We start from the raw sequence: 20,098 nt of genomic DNA on the forward strand, positions 1-20,098 counted from the left end.
TAGTGTGTTACAATAAGCATGTGTTAAGAGATGGACAAATTAGACATTACTTCTGTAACTTATGAACTGTTAGCTAAAATATGTAATGGATAAAGACATACTGAACATGCACACATTGCTCTCTTAAAATTAATTTTTATATCAAATATTTACTGATCCTTATTTAAGTTTACTTATTCCTAGGACTTTTGCCATCTCTGCAAGCATTCTTTCACATTTTACCACGATGATTTGAGGAAGTGTCCGACAGTCCTGATAACACAGGGGAACAGCTATGCAAGTTCATGACTCGGTCACTTTGTAAGAATATGTAAACTGTCTTGGTTTATTTCAAATGCTTATACACCATATACCTGCTGGCAGCATGGCTGTAAATTGACATGGGGTTACAGGTCTAAGAAGAGTTTGTGGAATTTTTAATTTTGAGGTTATGATGATGACTGCACCGTGAACTATTTTGCTGCATTCTGATTATGCTTGTCCCTCTGTGCACTATTATATTTACTGTGCTAATAAAGCATGGCTGGCTATCAGGCTGAAAACACCTCTTAAAGGGACTTTACTGTCTGCGGAGCCTTTTCCTGCTAAGGCATTCACGCTGTAGCTAGGAGAGGCGAGCCAATGTCTTGAATCACATCTCTGCAAGTTTTCCCTCCAAAAGTGGCGATTGATCTTCCAGTTCATTTTAGTTGAAAAGAAAGCTCAGGAAAGAGTCACAAATAATAATTACCTTCAGCAATATAACGATGACTGAGACCTGACCGCTGACTGGATAATCCAAAACTGCAATCCAGTAGGAAAAGAAAAAATAAAAGCCGAACGCAGACTACTATACAACAGCGGTTAGCCGAAAGAAGCGTTTAACCCTGTGCCACCTGCTTACATTCGTTTTGCTGCCGTGAGAACGACGGGAGGCACGGCGGTAAGCCGAGCGGCTCGCCTTGCCGCGCGAGGGCCGGCGGTGGCTTCTTCGGAAGGCGTTGGCCAGCTCCGCACTAGCCCTCGGTCCAGCCGCTTCGGGCTACGAACGGCTAACGCTCCCGGGCCGGGGTCGCACCGCCTGCGCGGCTCTCCCCGGCGCGGTGCTTAGGGTGAGGGCTACGGGAGGATCACACCCCTCCGTCAACCGTTACTGCCCTTGGAAACGCTCCTCCACGCCTCGCCCCCCGGCCCCGCCGCCGCTCCCCCGGCCCCGCCGGGTGCCGCCGCCACCACCTGTTACCTGCTCCCGCCTCGGCCCGGCCGGAGGCCAACCCAGCTCACGCCCGGCGCGGGGCTCTCGTCGCCGGGCCGGGCCGGGTCCCCCGCACCCTCCCGCCACCGCGTCCCACCCGCACCCCTCACACCGCGACGCGGCGGGGGGGGGGGGGGGAGCGGACACCGCCACATCCGGGTGCCGGCCCTCTTAACGCGCATGCGCGGCCGCCCCGCCGCTGCGAGGCAGGGTGTCGCGGTACTCACCGCCGCCGCCACCGCCGCTCCTCCCCGGGGCGCTGCGCTTCCGTGTTGTCAGGCAAGGGGGAGCGACCGTGAGGCGGGGGAGGCGCCCTCCGCGGCGGCAGGAGGAGGAGGAGGATGGTTGTGGGGGCGGGCGGCGGCAGCAGCCGCTGGCAGCAGCCGGGAGAAGCCCCGCTGGTGACTGGCTGGCGGCACACGCAGCTCTGAGGAGGCGGAGGGTGCCTGAGCCGCGGGGCGGGCGCCTGCGAAGGGGGGAGAGACTGCGGCGGCGGGAGGGGACCGGCACACGCACACACGCGCGCAGAGACGGATGACAGCGGCGGCCGCGGCTGCCACGATGTGAGGCGGGGGGAAGCGGGGGCTCCGCGGAGAGGAGAGGCGAGGCAGCCCGCACGCCCCCGGCGGCGGCGGGAGGGGCGGCCGGGCCGGGGCGGGCCGTGCGCCCCGGCGGGCAGGGCGCGGGGCGCGGAGCGGCCGCGGGCGGCGAGTCTGGGACCGGCGGTGGCGGCGCTGGTGGGCTGACCGGCTCCTGTTTGCTTGGCTCCAGTCTCCCGTCTCCGAGCCCGCGGGCCCCGATGAGGAGCGCCCCTGCGCTGCCGGACTGACGCCTCGCCGCCCTCCCCGCGGACGAGGAGGAGCGCTGCCCGGCGGCGGAGAGCGCGGCGCCCCTGATCGCGGGCCGCCCCTGCACCGCCCTCCCCGGCGGGGGCTCGTCTGCCGCCTGCGGGGCGGGCGGCGCGGCGCGGCGGTGACAGCGCGGCGGCGGCGAGGCCGGGGGAGCGGGGGGCGCCGCCGCCGAAGACCATGAGGAAATTTAACATCAGGAAGGTGCTGGACGGCCTGACGGCGGTCTCCTCCGCCGCCTCGGCGTCGTCCGCCGCGCAGCAGCAGCAGGCGGGGAACCGGGAGACCGAAATCCAGGAGACGCTCCAGTCCGAGCACTTCCAGCTCTGCAAGGTGAATGAATGCTGCAGCCCCGAGCCGGCTGGCGGCCGGGGAAGGGGGCGCGCCGCCGCGATGGGCTCTGCGGGCATTGCTGCTCGGTACCGGCCTCGCCGAGCCTGCCCGCCGCTCCTGTTTACTTGTTTGGATTGTTTTTTTTTTTCCGGGGTGGGTGGGCGGAGAAGGGAAGGAAGCGGTGGGTGTAGCTGTACAGGTCTCGTTGGATTTCTGTAGTCATCCTTCCTGGAGAGTTTCAGGGTTTGTCGTCTTCTAGGCTCTTTCATGCGTGTAATGTTGACTGTGTTCATGAAGGCTTCGTAGAAGGAGTGGGATGGATGGGGGAAGGAGTTATACCTAGCTGTAGTGCAGATCTGATTATCGTGGCGTTTGAGTAGAAGCCTCTGCTAATGGGCCCGAAGGACAGGGGATCTGTCTCTCTGCATTATTTGGAAATGCATTTATCCTGTTCCTTTGCGTGAAAAAGGCTGTAGACGTTTGTGGTGGTTTTGCTGCAGTGTGTTGCCAAGTTGCCTATGCCGCTATCGCAAATCTTCTCCAGAGACAGAGGAAGAGTTCCTGTTTTTTTATTTGCTTGTGCGTGATAACGATAACTGCGGTTTGTGTCTGCACACTTCAGAAAATGATGCAGCGAATTAATCCACCAGCTGTACCAAGAGGAATAAAAACTGATTTGAATATCAATACCCATTTTTATCTTTACAATGCACCCGTGGCCTAGCTTGATATGGGTGAGCTTGTTTGTGGATTCTCTTCCTTGTTTTATCTAGTATTGCAGGCGTTTCTGCCACTTTTGCAAGTTGTTCATGAAGGACATTGAAAAGAGCAGAGCTGTTACCAGTTAGATTTTATTCACTGTGAAATACTGAGAGTTGCAGGGTATGCCTGCAACTTCAGTGAAGTAAAAGTACATCCAAAGTTTGCTATGCATTTATGAGGTCCTAAAATAACTCTCCTTTAAACTAAAGGGTTTGAAATGGAAAAGCTGGCTTATGTTGTGTACGTTTATAAGGGAAATAAGAGTAAGTGACACTCTTATGTTCTTGATTCTGATTAATTGCAGCCTGAGAAGTGTAATGGAGTTATCGCTTGGTCAATTACCAAATTAGTCTTGGCTAACCAAAAAGCTAAATGTGCCAGTAGCTTCAAAAGAATTCCATGGTTGGGGGGGGTTTGCTTTGTTTGGTGGGATGTTTTTTGTTTTTGTCTGTTTTGGGGGCTGTTTTTTCTCTTTGGGGGAAGCAAAGGGTGAGAGATTGGTTTTATGGAGCTTGGGTTGTTTTCTTTTCTTAATGTGCTGAGAGAGGTTGCACTGTCATGTGGGGCCTGTTGGATTGAAATTGAAGTGATTGTCAGACAAGCAGGTCTAGTAATTTGTAATAGTTCTAATGATAGGTCTGACTTTGTTGCCAAACTTCCTAGGAACACCTCAGATTTTAATGGTTTAGTGCCTTTGTTAGAGCTGAAAATAAGATGCCGTGGAGAATGAGGTAGATGAAAAAATAAAATGCTGAGTTGATACAGTCTTTGTACAGAAGAAATGTAAGATTCAAATTAAGTTTCAGTAAGTATGGCTGTCACTTGATGATCAAGGATGAATGAGTAATTATGACTAAAAAAAACTTTTATAATTGGTTCATGTAAGACAGCTGATTTTCTTAGCCTGTTGTTAAAATGCTTTGTAGTTTCTTTCTTAATTGTGATTAACACTGAATCCTGTTCCCTAACATACGATATTGATTCTGTTTATTTTTGGTCTGCTGCTTGACCCATCATTACTGTGATGCTCTGACTTGTTAGACTGTACGCCATGGTTTCCCCTATCAACCTTCAGCCTTGGCATTTGATCCTGTTCAGAAAATACTGGCCATCGGGACTCAAACTGGAGCACTAAGGCTGTATCCTTTCATATTATGAAGCGGATTTAGTGCACCTCATGCAAGTGATGTTTTGATTCAGCTGCTGGAACCATTCAGAAGTGTGGTGGGAACCAGGTATGCAGGAAGGGAGAAAGGTCTGTTTTCTGCTGGTGGGTGGCCTGGCTGTTCTGGTGGTTCTTTGTGTCGGTTCAAGTTGTGTTAATGATGTGAGGTATGGCTGCTCAGTCCCCATTATCTCAAGTTAATATATACATTTTGTAGAGGGTTACTAGTGTGCTGACAGTTTATAGCAGCTGACTGCAAATCTAAAGAGAGACCTGGGCTGAGCTCTGTTTCATTTTTCTGCTGTATCCTCTGGGATTGAAAAATTCCATGCTGCTTGGTGGGGTTTTCTTTTTGTTGGTTGGTTTTGTTGGGGTTTTTTTGTGTTTTTTTTTGTCTGGTTCTTGATAAGCTTTGTAATACTGTAGTTACCTGCTACTGCTTCTGTGTTGCCAAAAGATGGTTTCAGGTGGGGACACTAAAGGGTACAGGAATTGTATCTCACTAATAGTTTCCAAGTGACTGAGATGAACAGAATGAATGTGTGGAATAAAGCACCAGTAACCCTGCTTCTTTTTTTTTTTTTTTCACTAAAAAGTGAACTACCCATATGTTCATAGCCATATGGTACCATAGCCATATGGTACTATCCAAGCCATGTAACAACATATGTGTTTAAACTTTTATTTCTAAAATAAGATGCCCTGTAGATTCTTTAATCCACACTGCCATTGCCCAAACCTTACTTTTCATCAGAAGAGAATGAATTGAATTCTCTGTTGTCCTGAAATTGACTGAACTCTGACCTTTTTGGGGAAGGTTTAGGCCATCTTGCTAGAAAAATTGACTTAATCCTCTTTAAACTGTAGGTAAATCTCATCTTTTCCTTTGCTACTTATATTAGTCTGCAAGTTGACTTTTTTTTTGTTTCCTTCTGTAGCATCACTACTCTGTAAGGTTAATTGCCTTAGAGAGGCTTGCCTTTTACAAGTTGAAAAATTAGAACTTCAGTATTAAATTTGAGGCTTTAAGAAGAGGCTGAAGTGGCTTGTGTGGTATCTATAACAATATCTATTATGAACTCCCAAGATCTCTTAATTCAAAGTATGAGCAACAGTAATGACCATGCAGTGCTCTTAATGCTGTATTTGAAACTACCCTTAATTCTATAAATTTTGGGTTTAAAAAGGTGATAAAGTTGATTTCAGTGAAGAAGGAAATGTGAGTGGTGCTGTTAATTACACCATATTGGTAGAATAGATGAGAAAACAAAAACAGACCAAAAACTAAGGATTTAGGTTGGAGGAAAGGGAGATATCAAAATGCACCTGTTCAGAGCTTACTCACCTGTAACTTTGGGCAACATGATGCTGCAGTTTGGGTAGTGATGACTTGATAAAACCTGTTTACTGGCACTCATCCATGGCTACGCCTGTGAATTCTCAGAGTGTGAATTGCTTTCTAAATAATTGAGAGAAGTGTTGCAAGATTGTGAGGGAAGAAACAGTTACTGTAAGAGGAAGCAGTAACATTGACAGAAAATGTATTTCTAAAGGGAAGGGAAGAAGTTTCATGCAGAGGCTGAAATGTTGGTGCTCCCCTAACTCGATGAAGATGAATATGCTTCTCTGTACCTTGATAGAGATCTCGATTCTTGGAAGAGCTGGCTAAAAGCCCTCACCCTCAGCTGAAAGTTGTTAACCCAGCAACCCTGCAGAAGTTCCATCTCCTGTGATTGATTGCTTGCTCTTTGGGGTGGATGAGTGCAGGCAGAAGGGATAGACTCGGACACATTCCCAATGTAAAACCAGCCTGTCACTTTCTGCTAGTGAAACTGGTTTGCAAAGCACTCTTTGGGAAGGAGTGGAACTTGCAAGAAGTGCTTATTTCATTCTATTGCTCAAAGATAAAAACATAACCAAAAACTGCTTATTGACCTACAGGATGCTTTACCTGTTAAGGTTTTTATGAACAATAAATTATGTGCAAGGATTCATTAAAGTGGGAGCCACTTACTCTTTGGAGCTGCAAAAGTGTTTTTAGTTGGAATGAGGTTGGACTAGAAAGACTGAGAGTCAGTAAAGAGGTATTCATTGAGAAGTAAATCCTAAAAGTGGGAGAAAAGTCAATCCTCATTTTCTTCTGCATTCATGTTGTGAGAGTATAGAAGTAAAGGAATCGTAATGCGTCTTTCATTGCCTACCAGCACATGGGAGCTGGATATTAGTGTTTTCCTTGCATCTTCAAGTATAGGTGCATCTTGTCAAGCTTTCAGTTCCTTCCTATTGCAAGTAAGTGATCTGAGGAATTGTGAAGCAAGTTTTTTGGGGTTTTTTTTGGTTTTTTTTTTGGAAAGGGTGTTAAAGTTAAAATATTCTTAAATCAAGAAATGAGCTAACCTGTTCTTGGTTTTGTTAATATGTGAAGAAATTAATATTACAGTCCTGATTGACTTTGGGCCATTTATAAGCTAGCCCCTTTACAGAACATGCTCCCTGTGTATGAGCAGTCTGCAGTTTGGGTATTTTAACTTCAAAACCAGTGTTGATTAGAACAGCTTAATGTGAGCAGGAATTTTCTTGACCGTACTCCCATCTCATTCTTCTTTGAGGACTCTGTAACTGCTAGTGGAGGAACAGAGAGAATTCTAATATATAAATACTAAATGTTGTCTCTAGTATTGGTACAGTGACATGTAAAAATAGAATTAAAGCATTTTCTGAAGAACCAAAATCTGTGGATACAAATATACTGGGAATTCACTGACTATATTTATCAATTAGAGATAAATAAAGACAAAATAACTTCAACACTGTATTGAATTTTCTGAATCCACAAAGTAATTGTAAAAATGGAAATATCTAAACTATAGGTAGCATGTTTCACTAATTAGATTAGAAGTAGAATTCCTACTGTGCTAATATTCTTTGTCCCTGATCCTAGGCTTGATGGGTTAAGACTGGAGGAGGGCATTGTGGAGTTGGTGACTTAGTGTGCCAGAGGCAGGACTTTGCCATTCCATGCCCCTAAGCAGCAGTTGATTCTAGATGTTGCAGTTTCAAGAGGGAGGGAAGTCCATAAAAACATTAGAAGGAGGCTGCTTTTAGTGTAAAACTTAACTTTATGAGTCACCAAAGTTACAGCTTGGGGTTATTCACTAGCTTAACTTGAGCAGTGTATCCCTTGTATTCCTTTAAAAAAAAACAAACAACCCCCCCCCCCCAACCCAAAAAAAACCCAAACCACAAACTTGATTCTGTTTCCAGAGTTACTTAGAAATATTTCTAACTCTGATTTAGCTAGGATACTTAAAAGCAAGTGTTTGTGAGGCAGACTGATATTGCTCAGGTATTATCCTTAATTAGAGAAGCATTTTGTGCCCACCGTAGAAAGGAACATTTTGAGCAATTAATAACAAAGGCTGTGCTCTGTTTTCAGCTATGGACAACAACTTGGCTCCTTTACTATATATTAGGAAAAGTTACAAAGTGTATGGTTTAGTAGAATACAGACCCTGGAGAGAGGTCAGATGCTGGACCCGCTACTCTTGACTATAAAACAGCCAGCTAATGTGACCTTCTCCCTAACATTAGGATCTGTTGACAATAGTTAAGCCCTTTGATTCTGTTTTCTGTATTGCAGGGGAAGTTGAGTGATGAGGCAGGCACAAAAGCAGAAGCACAGCACCGAGTGACATAAAATCTTAAATTTATTTCTCACATACACCCACACTCATCTGCTCATGCTGATCCAGTTGTTCTGAGTTTGTGGTGCTGATCAGAGGACACTCGTTCTAGCTGCTTGAGGTGTTTGAGTCTTGGCTGGTGGCCTGGCTCTTACGCGTAGCAATTTCGCCTCAGGCTCACCCTTCTGCACAGTGCTGGATGATTGTGGATGTGTTCTCCAGAAGAAGCAATTGTGCTCACTATTGATTTCAAACTGCAATGGTCAGCTTAAGCTGCTGGTGGCCTCATTTGTCACTGCAGGCCAATATCTTTGACTTTCCCCATACTTAAAGGAATTTAGCTATTGTTATCAGGGTGGCTTTCACCTTTTGATCTCCTGTCCCAAATGTGTTAGATATCAAGCAGTTAAAAGTTCATCTGTGCTTTGCTTCTTTCCTGTGCATACCCAAACCATTACAGGAGGACACGTAATCCATAGTCTTTAGGAAGTTTTGTGCGTAATTGCCTGTGCTTTGTTTTCCCAGCAGATATCATAACCTTCTAATGAGTTAGAGTTGAATATATGTACTCAAGGTTTAACTTACCTGAATGCTATGATTGGGTAGACTTCACCCTGTGACATCGTGATGGTGTTCGGTGTCATAGGTAATAGCCCTGCTTCTGTGCTGTCCGTTGTTTTCACTCTTCTGCTTACAAGTCTCTAGAAGTCAAATGTAATCTGAACAGGGTAGCATTTAAACTGTAAAGACGTTTGAGAAAGGCGAGATGGACTTTGTCAGGATTTGTCTGTCTTTAGGATGTTGTTTCCTCAGAACTTTAAATTACTAATTGTACAGGGCTCTGGACTTAATAGTCAGCTGAGCTTTTTTGTTTGCTTTTATAGGCGGTAGAATAAGCTTTGAAGCTAAAGCAGAAAAATTGAAGGAGTTCTTCTGCTCCCTGCTGTTTAACTGCTCCATCTTAAGTTTCTTCAGTTTTCTGTGCTTTAATGTCTCAATAGCAAAACTAGGACAGTATATCAAATGAGACATAGTTTGATTGTCTGCCAACATGAATGCAGTATCTTTATTGGTGCTTCATGCCTTAAAAATACTCATTTGCAGCTTGAAGATCAGCTTCTCTCTTGACAGAGGGAATTCTAAAAAGCAAGACCATTTCCAGTAGAAATTCTTGACAATAAAGGAGATACCTGTAGAATAAGTGTTGTGTCTTCCATACAGACCAAACTGTGCCTAGGACTCTTTATTCCCAAGCAGAACAGGATCTTTAATTAAAGGTTGGGGTTTTTTTTCTGTTGCAAACCCAGTTCACAGGAAGGAGAAAAATTAGGTTGTTTGTCATTCTGTCATTAAATATCTGAAGATCCCAATCGTTCTGAATGTCAGCATCTGTTCATTTCCCCCCATTCTTTTCAGCAAAGATGACTTTTATGTAAGCAAATGGCTGAAGTTTTCATGTATTTGGAGTGTATAAAACTTGTTTTCTGTGACTTCCATTCTCTGGCTTTTGTGAGAAGAACTCGCGACTGTTATTCTTTGATCAAAATAGCTCAAAGCCTGAATGTGTGGTTCCATGTAGTCAGTTTCTGATGAAGTGTTTGTGTTGCAGCATCTGGATAGTTTTGCTGTAGATGTATACAAAAAAATTCAAGCAATTTAGTGAATTCTCTGAAGCTCTAACAAAATCCCATTTCAAACTTGTGATGTGATTATACCCATTAAAAATACTTTTCCTTTGGATCATTCAGACTATGCAAGGCAGTCTGGCAGTATGACTGTGGGGGTTTTTTTCCCCCTCTCATGGAAGTATCAGCTTGATGTTGTGTGTTTGGGTTTTTTTTGTGGGTTTTTTTGTTGTTGTTTTCTTTTTTAGGTAGCTCTATACCTGTTCTTTCTCCCTTCCAGAGAAAGGGCAGCAGGGCAATGGCTGGAGTTGTGCTTGCAGTATACAGAGCAAAGATTTCAGTTTTTCAAACCAGCATCTAACTGTGAAGTTGGCACAGCTTCAGGTGGGAGACTGGACCAGATCAACTTGGGAGGTCCTTTCCAACCTAAATTATTCTGTGATTCTGTCTGTTCTGTGAATATGCCAAAGTTGAACTAAACTACTGTTTTGTGGATTGTCAGGGTTTTTTGGCACTTGTACACTGAAGAGAATAGTCTCAACCTTTGCCAACGTTCTTCTGGACTTTGAACAAATCTTCCTGTTTTCGGAAGAGTACATTGGTAAAGCTACTAAGAATATTGCAATAGTGTCATGCCAGAGACACTCTGTGATTATCTGTTAAAAAGGAAATGTTTATTGGCTACCTTGCCACCCAGTTGACAAAGTTTAAATGAGGAAACTACTTTGCTTAAAACATACATTAATCTTATCACATTTCTGTTTCTTTTAAGGCTACCACACTTCTTGTATCTTCCAGCACGTAGTTCACATGGGTATCATTAGCTCTCTTGCATCTTTCTTTCACTGAAAAATCCCCATCCCTAAATGAAGAAAATCAACTACCTTTGGATATTCTGAAATTAAATAAGGCCAAAATGCCATGATTAGACATGTGCCATGTTTAGACATGTAACCCTTAAAAATGTATGGAATTATAGCAAGTTAGTCCTACACAGAGAAAGCTATGACTGAATTCTTCATAAGAAATAGGATGGTGTACTTTTTAAATCTATGGTTACACTTGTTGGGAGACTTGGTGTGCTGGTTTTAGCTGGGATAGAGTTAATTTACTTCATAGTAACTAGTATGGGGCTATGTTTTGGATTTGTGCTAGAAACAGTGTTGATAACACAGGGATATTTTAGTTATTGCTAAGCAGTGCTTACACAGCGTGAAGGCCTTTTCTGCTTTTCACCCTGCCCCACCAGTGAGCAGGCTGGGGGTGCACAAGGAGCTGGGAGGGGACACAGCTGGGACAGCTGATCCCAACTGACCCAAGGGATATCCCAGACCATATGATGTCATGCTCACCCTATAAAGGTGGGGGAAGAAGGAAGGGGAGGATGTTTGGAGTGATGGTATTTGTCTTCCCAAGTACCCGTTACGTGTGATGGAGCCCTGCTTCCCTGGAGATGGCTGAACACCTGCCTGCCCATGGGAAGCAGTGAATGAATTCCCTGTTTTGCTTTGCTTGCATGCACGGCTTTTCCTTTACTTATTATTAAGCTATCTTTATCTCAACCCACGAGTTTTCTCACTTTTAGTCTTCTGCTTCTCTCCCCCATCCCACTGGGGGGGCACTGAGTGAGCGACTGCATGGTGCTTAGTTGCTGGCTGGGGTTAAACCACGACAGTCCGTTTTGGTGCCCAATGTGGGGCTCAAAGGGTTTGAAATAACAACAGATTTGATTGGAATGTGCTAGATTGAATTTATAGCTGTTATTGCTGTTTAGCTCTTAATCGGCAGACTTCTGTTCTTGCCATGGGGCTTGCTTGCTTTACTGCGTATTGGAGTCTAGTGCTCATTAGTGGCTGCTTTTTGCTTTCACTGCTTGCTGTACTGCTTATCATCTTACTCTGCTGTGCCTGGGAACATTTTGATAACAGCAACAGCGATGCGCTTGGGCTGGCAGATGGCCAGGGCATCGCTGGTGTTTCTGTGCTGCTGTACCGGACAGGCTGGAACTCCAGTGTGAATTTGAGTCAAAGCCACTCTGACAGGTGGATGAGTCCATGCACGAGCAGGACACCCTGAAGCATCTGTGGCTGTGGATAAGCCCACACCAGAGCAGGTATATCTTGACATGGCTGTGGTTATGTCTGTGCCACAGCAGTTATACCTTTGAAGGGATTGTGGCCCAAGGATAAGTCCTTGCTGTAGAGGTACACCTTGAAGCATCGGTGGCTGTGCATGAGGTCATGCTGGAGCATCTAAAAGCGTGTGGCCATGGATGAACCCAGGACAGAGCAGGTATGCCCCTGGAGGGACTGTAGCTGTGGGTAAGGCCACGCTGGAGCAGGTTTACTTTTGAAGGGACTGTGGCTGTGGGTAAGGCCACGCTGGAGCAGGTGTATCTCTGAAGGCATTGTGGCCCATAGATAAGGCCATGCTGGAGCAGGTGCACCTCAAAGTGACTGTGGCTGCGGATAAGTCTATGCGGCAGCAGGTCTTTGATTTGAAGTATTATTGCGTATACTGTAACTCTACTAAACAGCTTTTAGTAGTAATTGCTTCTGTTCAAAAATACCTGAAGTATAACTGCATTAAATCTCACACTGTAACTTACAAAAACAAACTTTAGAATGAAAACTTCTTCCCTGTAGGTATTTTACTGACAAAGTAGAAACCTAATGGATATAGCCTTGTAGCTTCAAACTTGCTGGGTCATTGTGAGCTTGGGGAAGGAAATGTCTTTGGAAAGCATGGAAAGTTTGCCAGGCTGCTGGCATTAATGTAGCACTAGCATAGCCTGTTTCCTTGTACCTCCTAGCTATTTGTGAAACGTTGCGGTGGTATGGATTGTGTGATCTGATGGGGTGAAATGTAACAGGGAATTGGACAGCTGGGACCCAGCTTGAGCACTGTACCAAAAGTCTGAAAGCCTAATTTGCTAGCCTCTTAGTTCAACATTTTACTGGCTTTGTTCTTTCTCAGTCACTGTGGAAGGGCTTTTAGAACTGAAGTAGTGTTATTGCTGCAGGAGAAGAAATGAGCAGTTTCATTAAAGTCATGTCTGGAAAAGTAGAGGCAGCTCATGATTTGAGATGTGATGAAGAAAGCTTGAAAGCACAAATCAAGATTGCAAACCCTTCCTAACAAAACTTCCTGTTTGGCAGAAGTTTTCTAACTGCATCAGACTACTTCTAAGTGTCCAGGTCTCTACTTTCACAAAGGTTTCACAAGGCAAATGTAAGTGTTCTTACGCATTACCTTTAAGGTGACTAGAGGTGCCCTCAGTTGTTATTTTTGTATGTTTGCCATTGCTTTTCTAGAACAGTTTTTTTGTTTCTTAGTTTAATGGAACAGTAAAACCCCACATTATTTATGAGGGTTCCCATAGCACATCTGGCTTTTTTTTTTAGGGTTATCTATGTAGAAGCTCAGTGAAAAACAGAATAAAACTTGTAAATTATTACATTCTATGTGAAGTTAAACAAAACTGGAGGATGTGGATTTTGGAAACAGTTCACTTTGTCCTTAATCTTAGCTAACTGGTAAAGGTTTCACATTTTGAAAAAAATAGAGTCCTTAACACTTTTGAAAGTTAATACTGCGGTAGGTCTTTATCTTTAATCTCTTGGGTCTTGTCTTTTCCTCTTGCTAGTCTTGGTGTGGCCCATCCTGAAATGTACCATCAAACTGATCATTATAATTTTTTTGAAAAATGCAAAGTACATCTGGTTAAGTAGACAAGACTCTACTTTTCCAGAGATCTAATTCTTTGACATGAAGTGTATTTATTTGTTTGCTGGCCTGAGGAAGAAGTTTGTGGTACTTGTGAACCAAGACAGCATATGAGAGTGTATTGCTTACCCACTGCCAGTATGCTGTCTTTCAGCAGCTTTTGAAGTTACCTTATTTTGCTGAACTGTAAGCTTAAATCATGGTATTGTAGCTGGTACTTGAATACTAATCAAGCATAGCCTCTTGTTATTCAATTGGTGATAACTTGGGTGACCTTTTTCATGTCAGCGCTTCTATCATAGGCACTTGATAATCAGCTTACATGTTTATGAAAGGGAGCACTAAGTTATTACTTCTCTTGACTTCCAGTGCAAATACAGTGAAGGTCTAATGACATAAGTTAAATCTCAGGCAGTGATATTTGTATCACTGAATTTAGGCACCGTTTAAAATAATGAAGGTCTTGGAAATAGCTAAAACTGAAATATTTCACTAGTGAGGACTGTGGTAGAGTGGTATAATTCCTTCTTTAGTAGATTTCTACAATATGTAGCAATTCTGTCAGCCTCTGGAGACTTATACTCAATCCTGATTCATCTTGATTTTTACAATGCTTTTGTGAAATTACTTTTTCTGTGGCTATCACTTAGCCTGATCTGACACGATGTTCCATTTAAGACTCTGCCACAAATGAGAACCATTTCGTCTTACAATGAAAATCTCTCTTTGGTGAGAGATTCCAAAACTGCTTTTATGTCTGAGATCTGTACAACTTGATAACAACCTTGGCTGTGTACTAGTTGTTCTAACTTAAATCACTGCCTGCAAAGACTTAGTCTATTTTGAATCCCTAAGCTTCTCCTAAATCAATAAAAAAATCTAGTTACTGACAGTGTTCGTATTGAGGCAGCTCTATCAATTGCTGAATTAAAATTGATTTTAATACTGTATTAGTAAAATTTTTTTCACTGAAGTTCAGGAATAGATCTTCCCTAGTCACGTGTTTACAGTAGTTCTACTCTGCATCAGTGGTTCTGTACTTACAGATTTTTCATTTGCTTTGAATTTTATCTTAAGTGTCAAGAATAGTGAAAGTAGATGAAACTTGAAATGTGTGTCTGCTAGTATAGAAAACAGTGCAAGATTAAATGCTTTGAGGAATGCTAGTTTATGCTGATGGAGCTAATTAAAAGATGTGAAACTGAAATTTTTTTGTAGTACAATGGTGCTGATCTTGCAATACTTGAAATTGCAGTCTGAAGTGTTGTAGTTTGCAAAAATCAACTGCTTGATTGCTGTTCTACAGAGAAGTTTATAGCTTGATAGAAATAACTAAAGGCTACTTTATTCATTTTCCTGAATGTCATGGGATTTTTTTCATAAGTGCCTTAAAAAGGTAGTAACAAAACCGGGTTTCTGTTTGGACTACTTGAAACTTTATTTCCTTCTAAAATTGAGATAATATAATTGCAGTGACCACTGCTTCCATGTCCAGAATAAGTCTTAGCCTGTCCCACTCAAACCAGACAGTGTTTGTAAGAGCAATACTGGTGGAGAGAGGAGGTTAGGTTCTCCAGCAAGAAGGCTATAGACCAAACTCGCCCTTTTATGAGGTATCTCCCATGGATTATTCAAGAACTAATTGTTTCGTCATGCTCCTATATTCTTGTGAAAAGTCTTCACAGGAGCTGTTTTAACTTTGGAAACCAGGGAACTAAAGGAAGGATGCAGATCCAGAGGAAGCAAGGCCCTTGTACTTCTGCTTAGTGAGCTATTACTTTATTTTGTGTGATTCATGCCATTTCAAGCAGGGGATTGCATTGCATAGCCTCTTGAAGCTGCTGCCAGGCTTGTACTCTGTATGTGTTCAATTAACACTATTAGATCTTCGGTTCATGTTAAGATGATATATTTAACACTTCAAGAGTAGCCGGCTAAAGAGGTAATCCAGCCGGTTTCCAATGTTTTTTATAACCTTTTCTACTAAAGGTCCTGCCTCTTTCCCACCTAGTAACAGCAACTCATAGTCATCAGCAGCAGATGGACAAAAGCAATTTGCATTTTTCTACTTGCTTATTAGGCAAAAAGAATAGAATGCTAATTTTTTGGTGATCACTTAATGTTAAATTGATAGGATTAGCAAGCTGGTATTCTTTTTAGCATATGCTCTACCCAGTCTTACTACCTTGTTAAACAGAGCAGATGTTCATCTTCACAGTTGAAAAACATTCTTGACTGAACTTTGTAGTGTTGATATTAAAAGTACAGTTACTAAGCTTTAGTGATGCTTATTAATATGCAGAATGGGCTGCAGAGCAATAACTTGCCTGGCATTCCTTTTTATATGTGTTCCAAACTTGTGCTGTAAACTGGTGCAGTGAGATTAGCTTCACAGCTGCCCTTAAATGTCAGATAAAAAGGAAAGTCATCAAAAAAAGCGCCTAATAAAATTGCATTTAAGTGACTAAATATAATCAGATTTCTTGCTGGCATGGTGAATATCCCCTCATTCTTTAAAATAATTAGGTGGGAAACATAACACTTTGGAAAGAAATCCTGGTGAGTTACTAACCTGGAAAAAAAGAGATCAGGTAGCCTATCTCTTTAAAATACACACAGTCTATGAGTAATGTCCCCATGCTGTCATAAAGGCTGCTGGCCAAAGGAAGTAGTATTCAAATAGCAGCCACTCGCAAAGAATACTACCATTTCCTTAATTTTTTTTTGTACGTACTTCTCTATCTTTCAGTTAAAAAAAACTAAACAAAAACATAGGTCCATAAACTTTTTTCAATTACCCCCAGTATATGTAGCTGCCTAGGACTTGGCTGTTGCCCTTGTTTTCTTTGACATTGCCCATGGACGTACTGTGAATATAGTCCCAATTATATTAATAGTCAAAGGGATAGTTAACAAAAAAAAAAATGGGATTTATATGTGCTTTAGAGGAAGCTGTGAGGAAGAGGCAGCAGGAGTTAACTTTTGTAATATTGTTTCTTTTCTTGAGTAGCAAAGGACAAAAACTACTTGACTCTTGAACTATAGCAATTTGAAATCACTGTGGGTTTGTTGGGTTTTGATTTGTTTTGGTTTTTTTTCCATATGAACACTCTGCCAATAATTTCCAGATCAAATAAATGCTGTTCTGAGTAAAAAGAAAAAAAAAGTGGGAAGGAGGTGGCATTTCCTGAGCAAACTTTACTGACTTTTGATGATCTGTTCTTTCTGCTGGCAGTTCCCAGTGGGAGAAGCAGCACATCAGAAGGTGCTAATGTGAAGTTTGGTTAAAAAACATTTAGGAACTGCAGTTTTGCATTTTAGCGTATCATAACCAGAAGCAGTTCCAGTACTTTGTGATAGTCATGTTGTGCATAACTAACAGTGCATTCTGTTGTTTCCAGACCAGGTTTTTTGATTACATTTGTGCAGCCTCTTTTACCTCCGGTAGCTTTCTATAGATAAACTGGCTGAAACTTGGTAAACATGTCTCTTTGAATGCAGGAAAGTAACGCATTCAGTGTAGTATTAGCGCTAACAGCCGTAAAGGCCCCTGTTACAGCAGTTTGCAAATACATTTCTACAGAAATAAAACCCTAACTTATACAGATCTGCAAGTACATAGACATCACAGCTGGTGCATAGCTGTAATTGGAGAGCTAAGTGATCAATATTTGAATGCATCAGTATCTGGTCCCCTACCTTGCAGCAGAACTGACTTGTATTTGTAGCAGACTTTATTTAAAGCTAACTCTATTTTAGTACCAGAAATTACAATTCCAAAGGGGCCAGAAGTGTGATAGTGTGTGATTTAAATGTAAGTATATGGTAGTCACTAAAAAAAAATTTCTTGATGAGTTTTTTCCATTATAAAATAGCTAAAAAATGAGGCTGTTATTACTCTTGCACCTGAGGGTAAAGTCATCTGCCTTGGCATAATAGGCACTAGAGGTGATCACTGTTACCAGTTCCTCTGGTAAATAGGAGCTGCCCACATTTCATTTCAGTAGACAAAAGTTGTGGAGATCCTTGCTATTTTGTTAAGGTTATGGACAGGCTCTTCTCCCTTAAGTGCTCAAAACTTTACTTATCTGTGTCTAGTGTACCCTGGCCTGGGCAGAATACTTAAAGACTTTAGCTGTTACCTTAGTGAAACCCTTTTAAAGAAGGATAGTTTCTAAAACCAGGAGGAGGGAAGTATTTGGTTGTTGCCTACCTAGTGTTTCATAACTCAGTTAAACTTGGGTTTTCCTTTACAAATTTAGTCTTCCTCTATTTTCGAGATTGGCCTGGGGGGGTAGGATGGGGGTGGGCAGTGGAAGTCAATTCCTAGTCAGGCTGCAGAAACTTGGGAGACACTACTTCAATTCCAAGAATACTACTTAAAAGTTTAGTTCCTAAGTTTTGTGTATAATTTCATGGTAATTCACCTGTCTGAATTCAAGCTGATACTTACTTGAGATTATATGTAATACTTAGTGTGTTGTATAAATATATTTAGTGTACTGTATTGTATGTACTATATAAAATATTAAAGAAAAATAGAATTGGCTTGAAGTAGGTGTTTTGAGACACAGATCACACCAGTCAAAGTACAAAGCTTCCAATTGGTGGATAAGTGGATACATACTTTCTCTGAACTGACTACTGAAACTTGGCTTTTTGATTTGCTGTTACCAAATCTGCCCAACAAACTTGGAAAAGCATGGTGAGAAAAAAAATAATCATAATTTTGGTGTCATATAGAACAGTAGTGTGTCCAGATTTTGAGTCCTATGTTTTCCTGGTTTCTGCATCTTAAGTGGCATTGGTTTAGAGGAGGGAAGCTAGAATTACTGAGAACAGAGTAGCTGCCTTACAAAAGGATTAACAGTGCTTGGACTCCTCAGTTTAGAGAGGAGGAGAAGGGGTAAATATGATCAAGGGTTATAAAATCAAGAGGACACTGGTTAAAATGCATGCTGCGCTGTCACATAGCAAATTTGCAGTGCAAAAACTAGGGGGCATTCCCTAAAGTACTATTAGACTGATTTAAAAGAGATAAAAAGCAATTTTTAGTTTGAATACAATGAGTAGTGAAATTCTAGAATTTGTGGGTGTGGGAGATGATGTCAGCAGGCTGTACTACTGTATTCCAGAGGGGAATGGACAAACTGTCAGACAACAGCTCAATAAGCAGATGCTAAAGGGACTGGACTAGGATTTGTCCTCTAACGCACTTAATCCACTAGGAAAGTTTGGTTTGGGAGTGAGAAGGGAATAAGCTACAAAAAGTGGCCAGGCTAGTGTGGTCTCCTTAAAGAATGTTGATTTGCTGTTGTAGGAGAGACAGTGCTGGGCTGCATGGAGCTCTGGCTTGAGTCAGTGTGGTGGCTCCCGTGCTCTTAGTCTGGCTGACTCCTGTCAGAGGGAAGAATTCCTTAACTATGGTAGTTGTTCCACAGTATGATTGCACAAGCTTCTTCATTTCAACTCAGTACTTCACATTGTAATCATTTTTATAAACACAACTTAAAATTTTCTCAGCTTCTGTGGTTTGTTAGCAAGGAAATAATCTTTGCTGCTTAAGCAAAATTTATCAGATGCCTGAACAGTTGATGAAACAGTTTCTATGGTATGGTGAAACATAAAGTGCAGAGAGGGTTGGTGTAGTGTAGTGGTGAGTTTTAACATCAAGTAAGCTGGCATGAAAACTGTGTGTTAATCACGCTGCGATCTGATAATGTTCTCTGCCTTGGCTTTTTTGTCTGCAGTGGAGGTTACTGTTGCAATTAGAACAGAGTGCTGGGCGAGTTCAGGAAACAATGGCTATAAGTTTTAAAGGGGAAAAACTACTTTGTGCCATTCTTCAAATGTCATAATGTGCTATTACAGTAGTTCTATCCAGTTTGACAAAGAAGATGCTACTAATGCTTGCTGTTCTAATCTACAGAATAATGGATTGACATTTTTAGGAATATAACTTCAGCTGCTGTAGGAAGGCTCATTAAAAAAGACTGTTCTTGTAAAATATTAATGAAATTATATTTAGTGTCCAACTTAAAATTAGCAGATTTCAGTTACAAAACAGGTAATATACATAAAAGTATAGTTTATTCTACAAAAAAAGCTATCTAAAAGTAGAGAATCCTCTGTATTCTGAAACTTCTCGTTGTCTGCTATAGTAAATTAAAAGCATATAATTATAAATTATACAAATGTACGTAATTTGGGGGGAGTTCACTTCTGAAATTAAACTCAGTTGGGGATACTTGTTAGTGTTGTCTTAGTGTACTAATGGAGAATCTTTAAAAATGATCAGTGTAAGTGCATTCTGTAAGAGTGATACTGAATCATAACTATATTATTTTCAGCTTCTAATAAGAACTTTTAAAAATATTTAGTAGTCTGAAGTCTTAGTAGCTCAGTGCTGGTCACAGCTATTATTTGGTATGTTACTTATCTGGTTATCCTTTTTTTTTTTAAAAAGGACTACTAATAAATGCCATTCAGCATACTATTTTTGTTGATGTTTGACTGGAATGCATATATTGGTCCATCATGGTGGTTTTTAGTAAAACAGATTTCACCCTGGGTTTTTACAACAGGCTAGTTGATGTTCCTTTTTTTCACTTGTATTTGAGGAGATTATATGAAGAGATTGTTCCTTTTATAGTTGCTATTTTGAATTATTGGAAATTATTGGTTAATAGAAATAATCTCTGCTTGTCTTTTGAAACCTAGTT

General features: G+C 42.0%; 1 protein-coding gene across 14 annotated transcripts in view; it reads left to right on the plus strand.

Annotated features, from left to right (window-relative positions):
- The first annotated feature begins 1,782 nt into the window (after window positions 1-1,782).
- STXBP5 (syntaxin binding protein 5) overlaps window positions 1,783-20,098 on the plus strand; it is a 120,377-nt gene continuing 102,061 nt past the window's right edge. For 5 of the 14 annotated variants that reach the window (XM_069786958.1, XM_069786960.1, XM_069786959.1 and 2 more), the window contains exons 1-2: window positions 1,858-2,415; window positions 4,219-4,316. In XM_069786958.1, the coding sequence (XP_069643059.1) occupies window positions 2,263-2,415; window positions 4,219-4,316 (251 nt within the window). In that variant the 5' untranslated portion in view covers window positions 1,858-2,262. Of the gene's footprint in view, window positions 1,798-1,856; window positions 2,416-4,218; window positions 4,317-20,098 lie in introns of those variants that run through there. The other 9 variants (XM_069786951.1, XM_069786954.1, XM_069786953.1 and 6 more) reach the window with 4 other exon arrangements.

The sequence above is a fragment of the Haliaeetus albicilla genome, chromosome 7 (genome assembly GCF_947461875.1).
Source record: "Haliaeetus albicilla chromosome 7, bHalAlb1.1, whole genome shotgun sequence".
NCBI lineage: Eukaryota > Metazoa > Chordata > Aves > Accipitriformes > Accipitridae > Haliaeetus > Haliaeetus albicilla.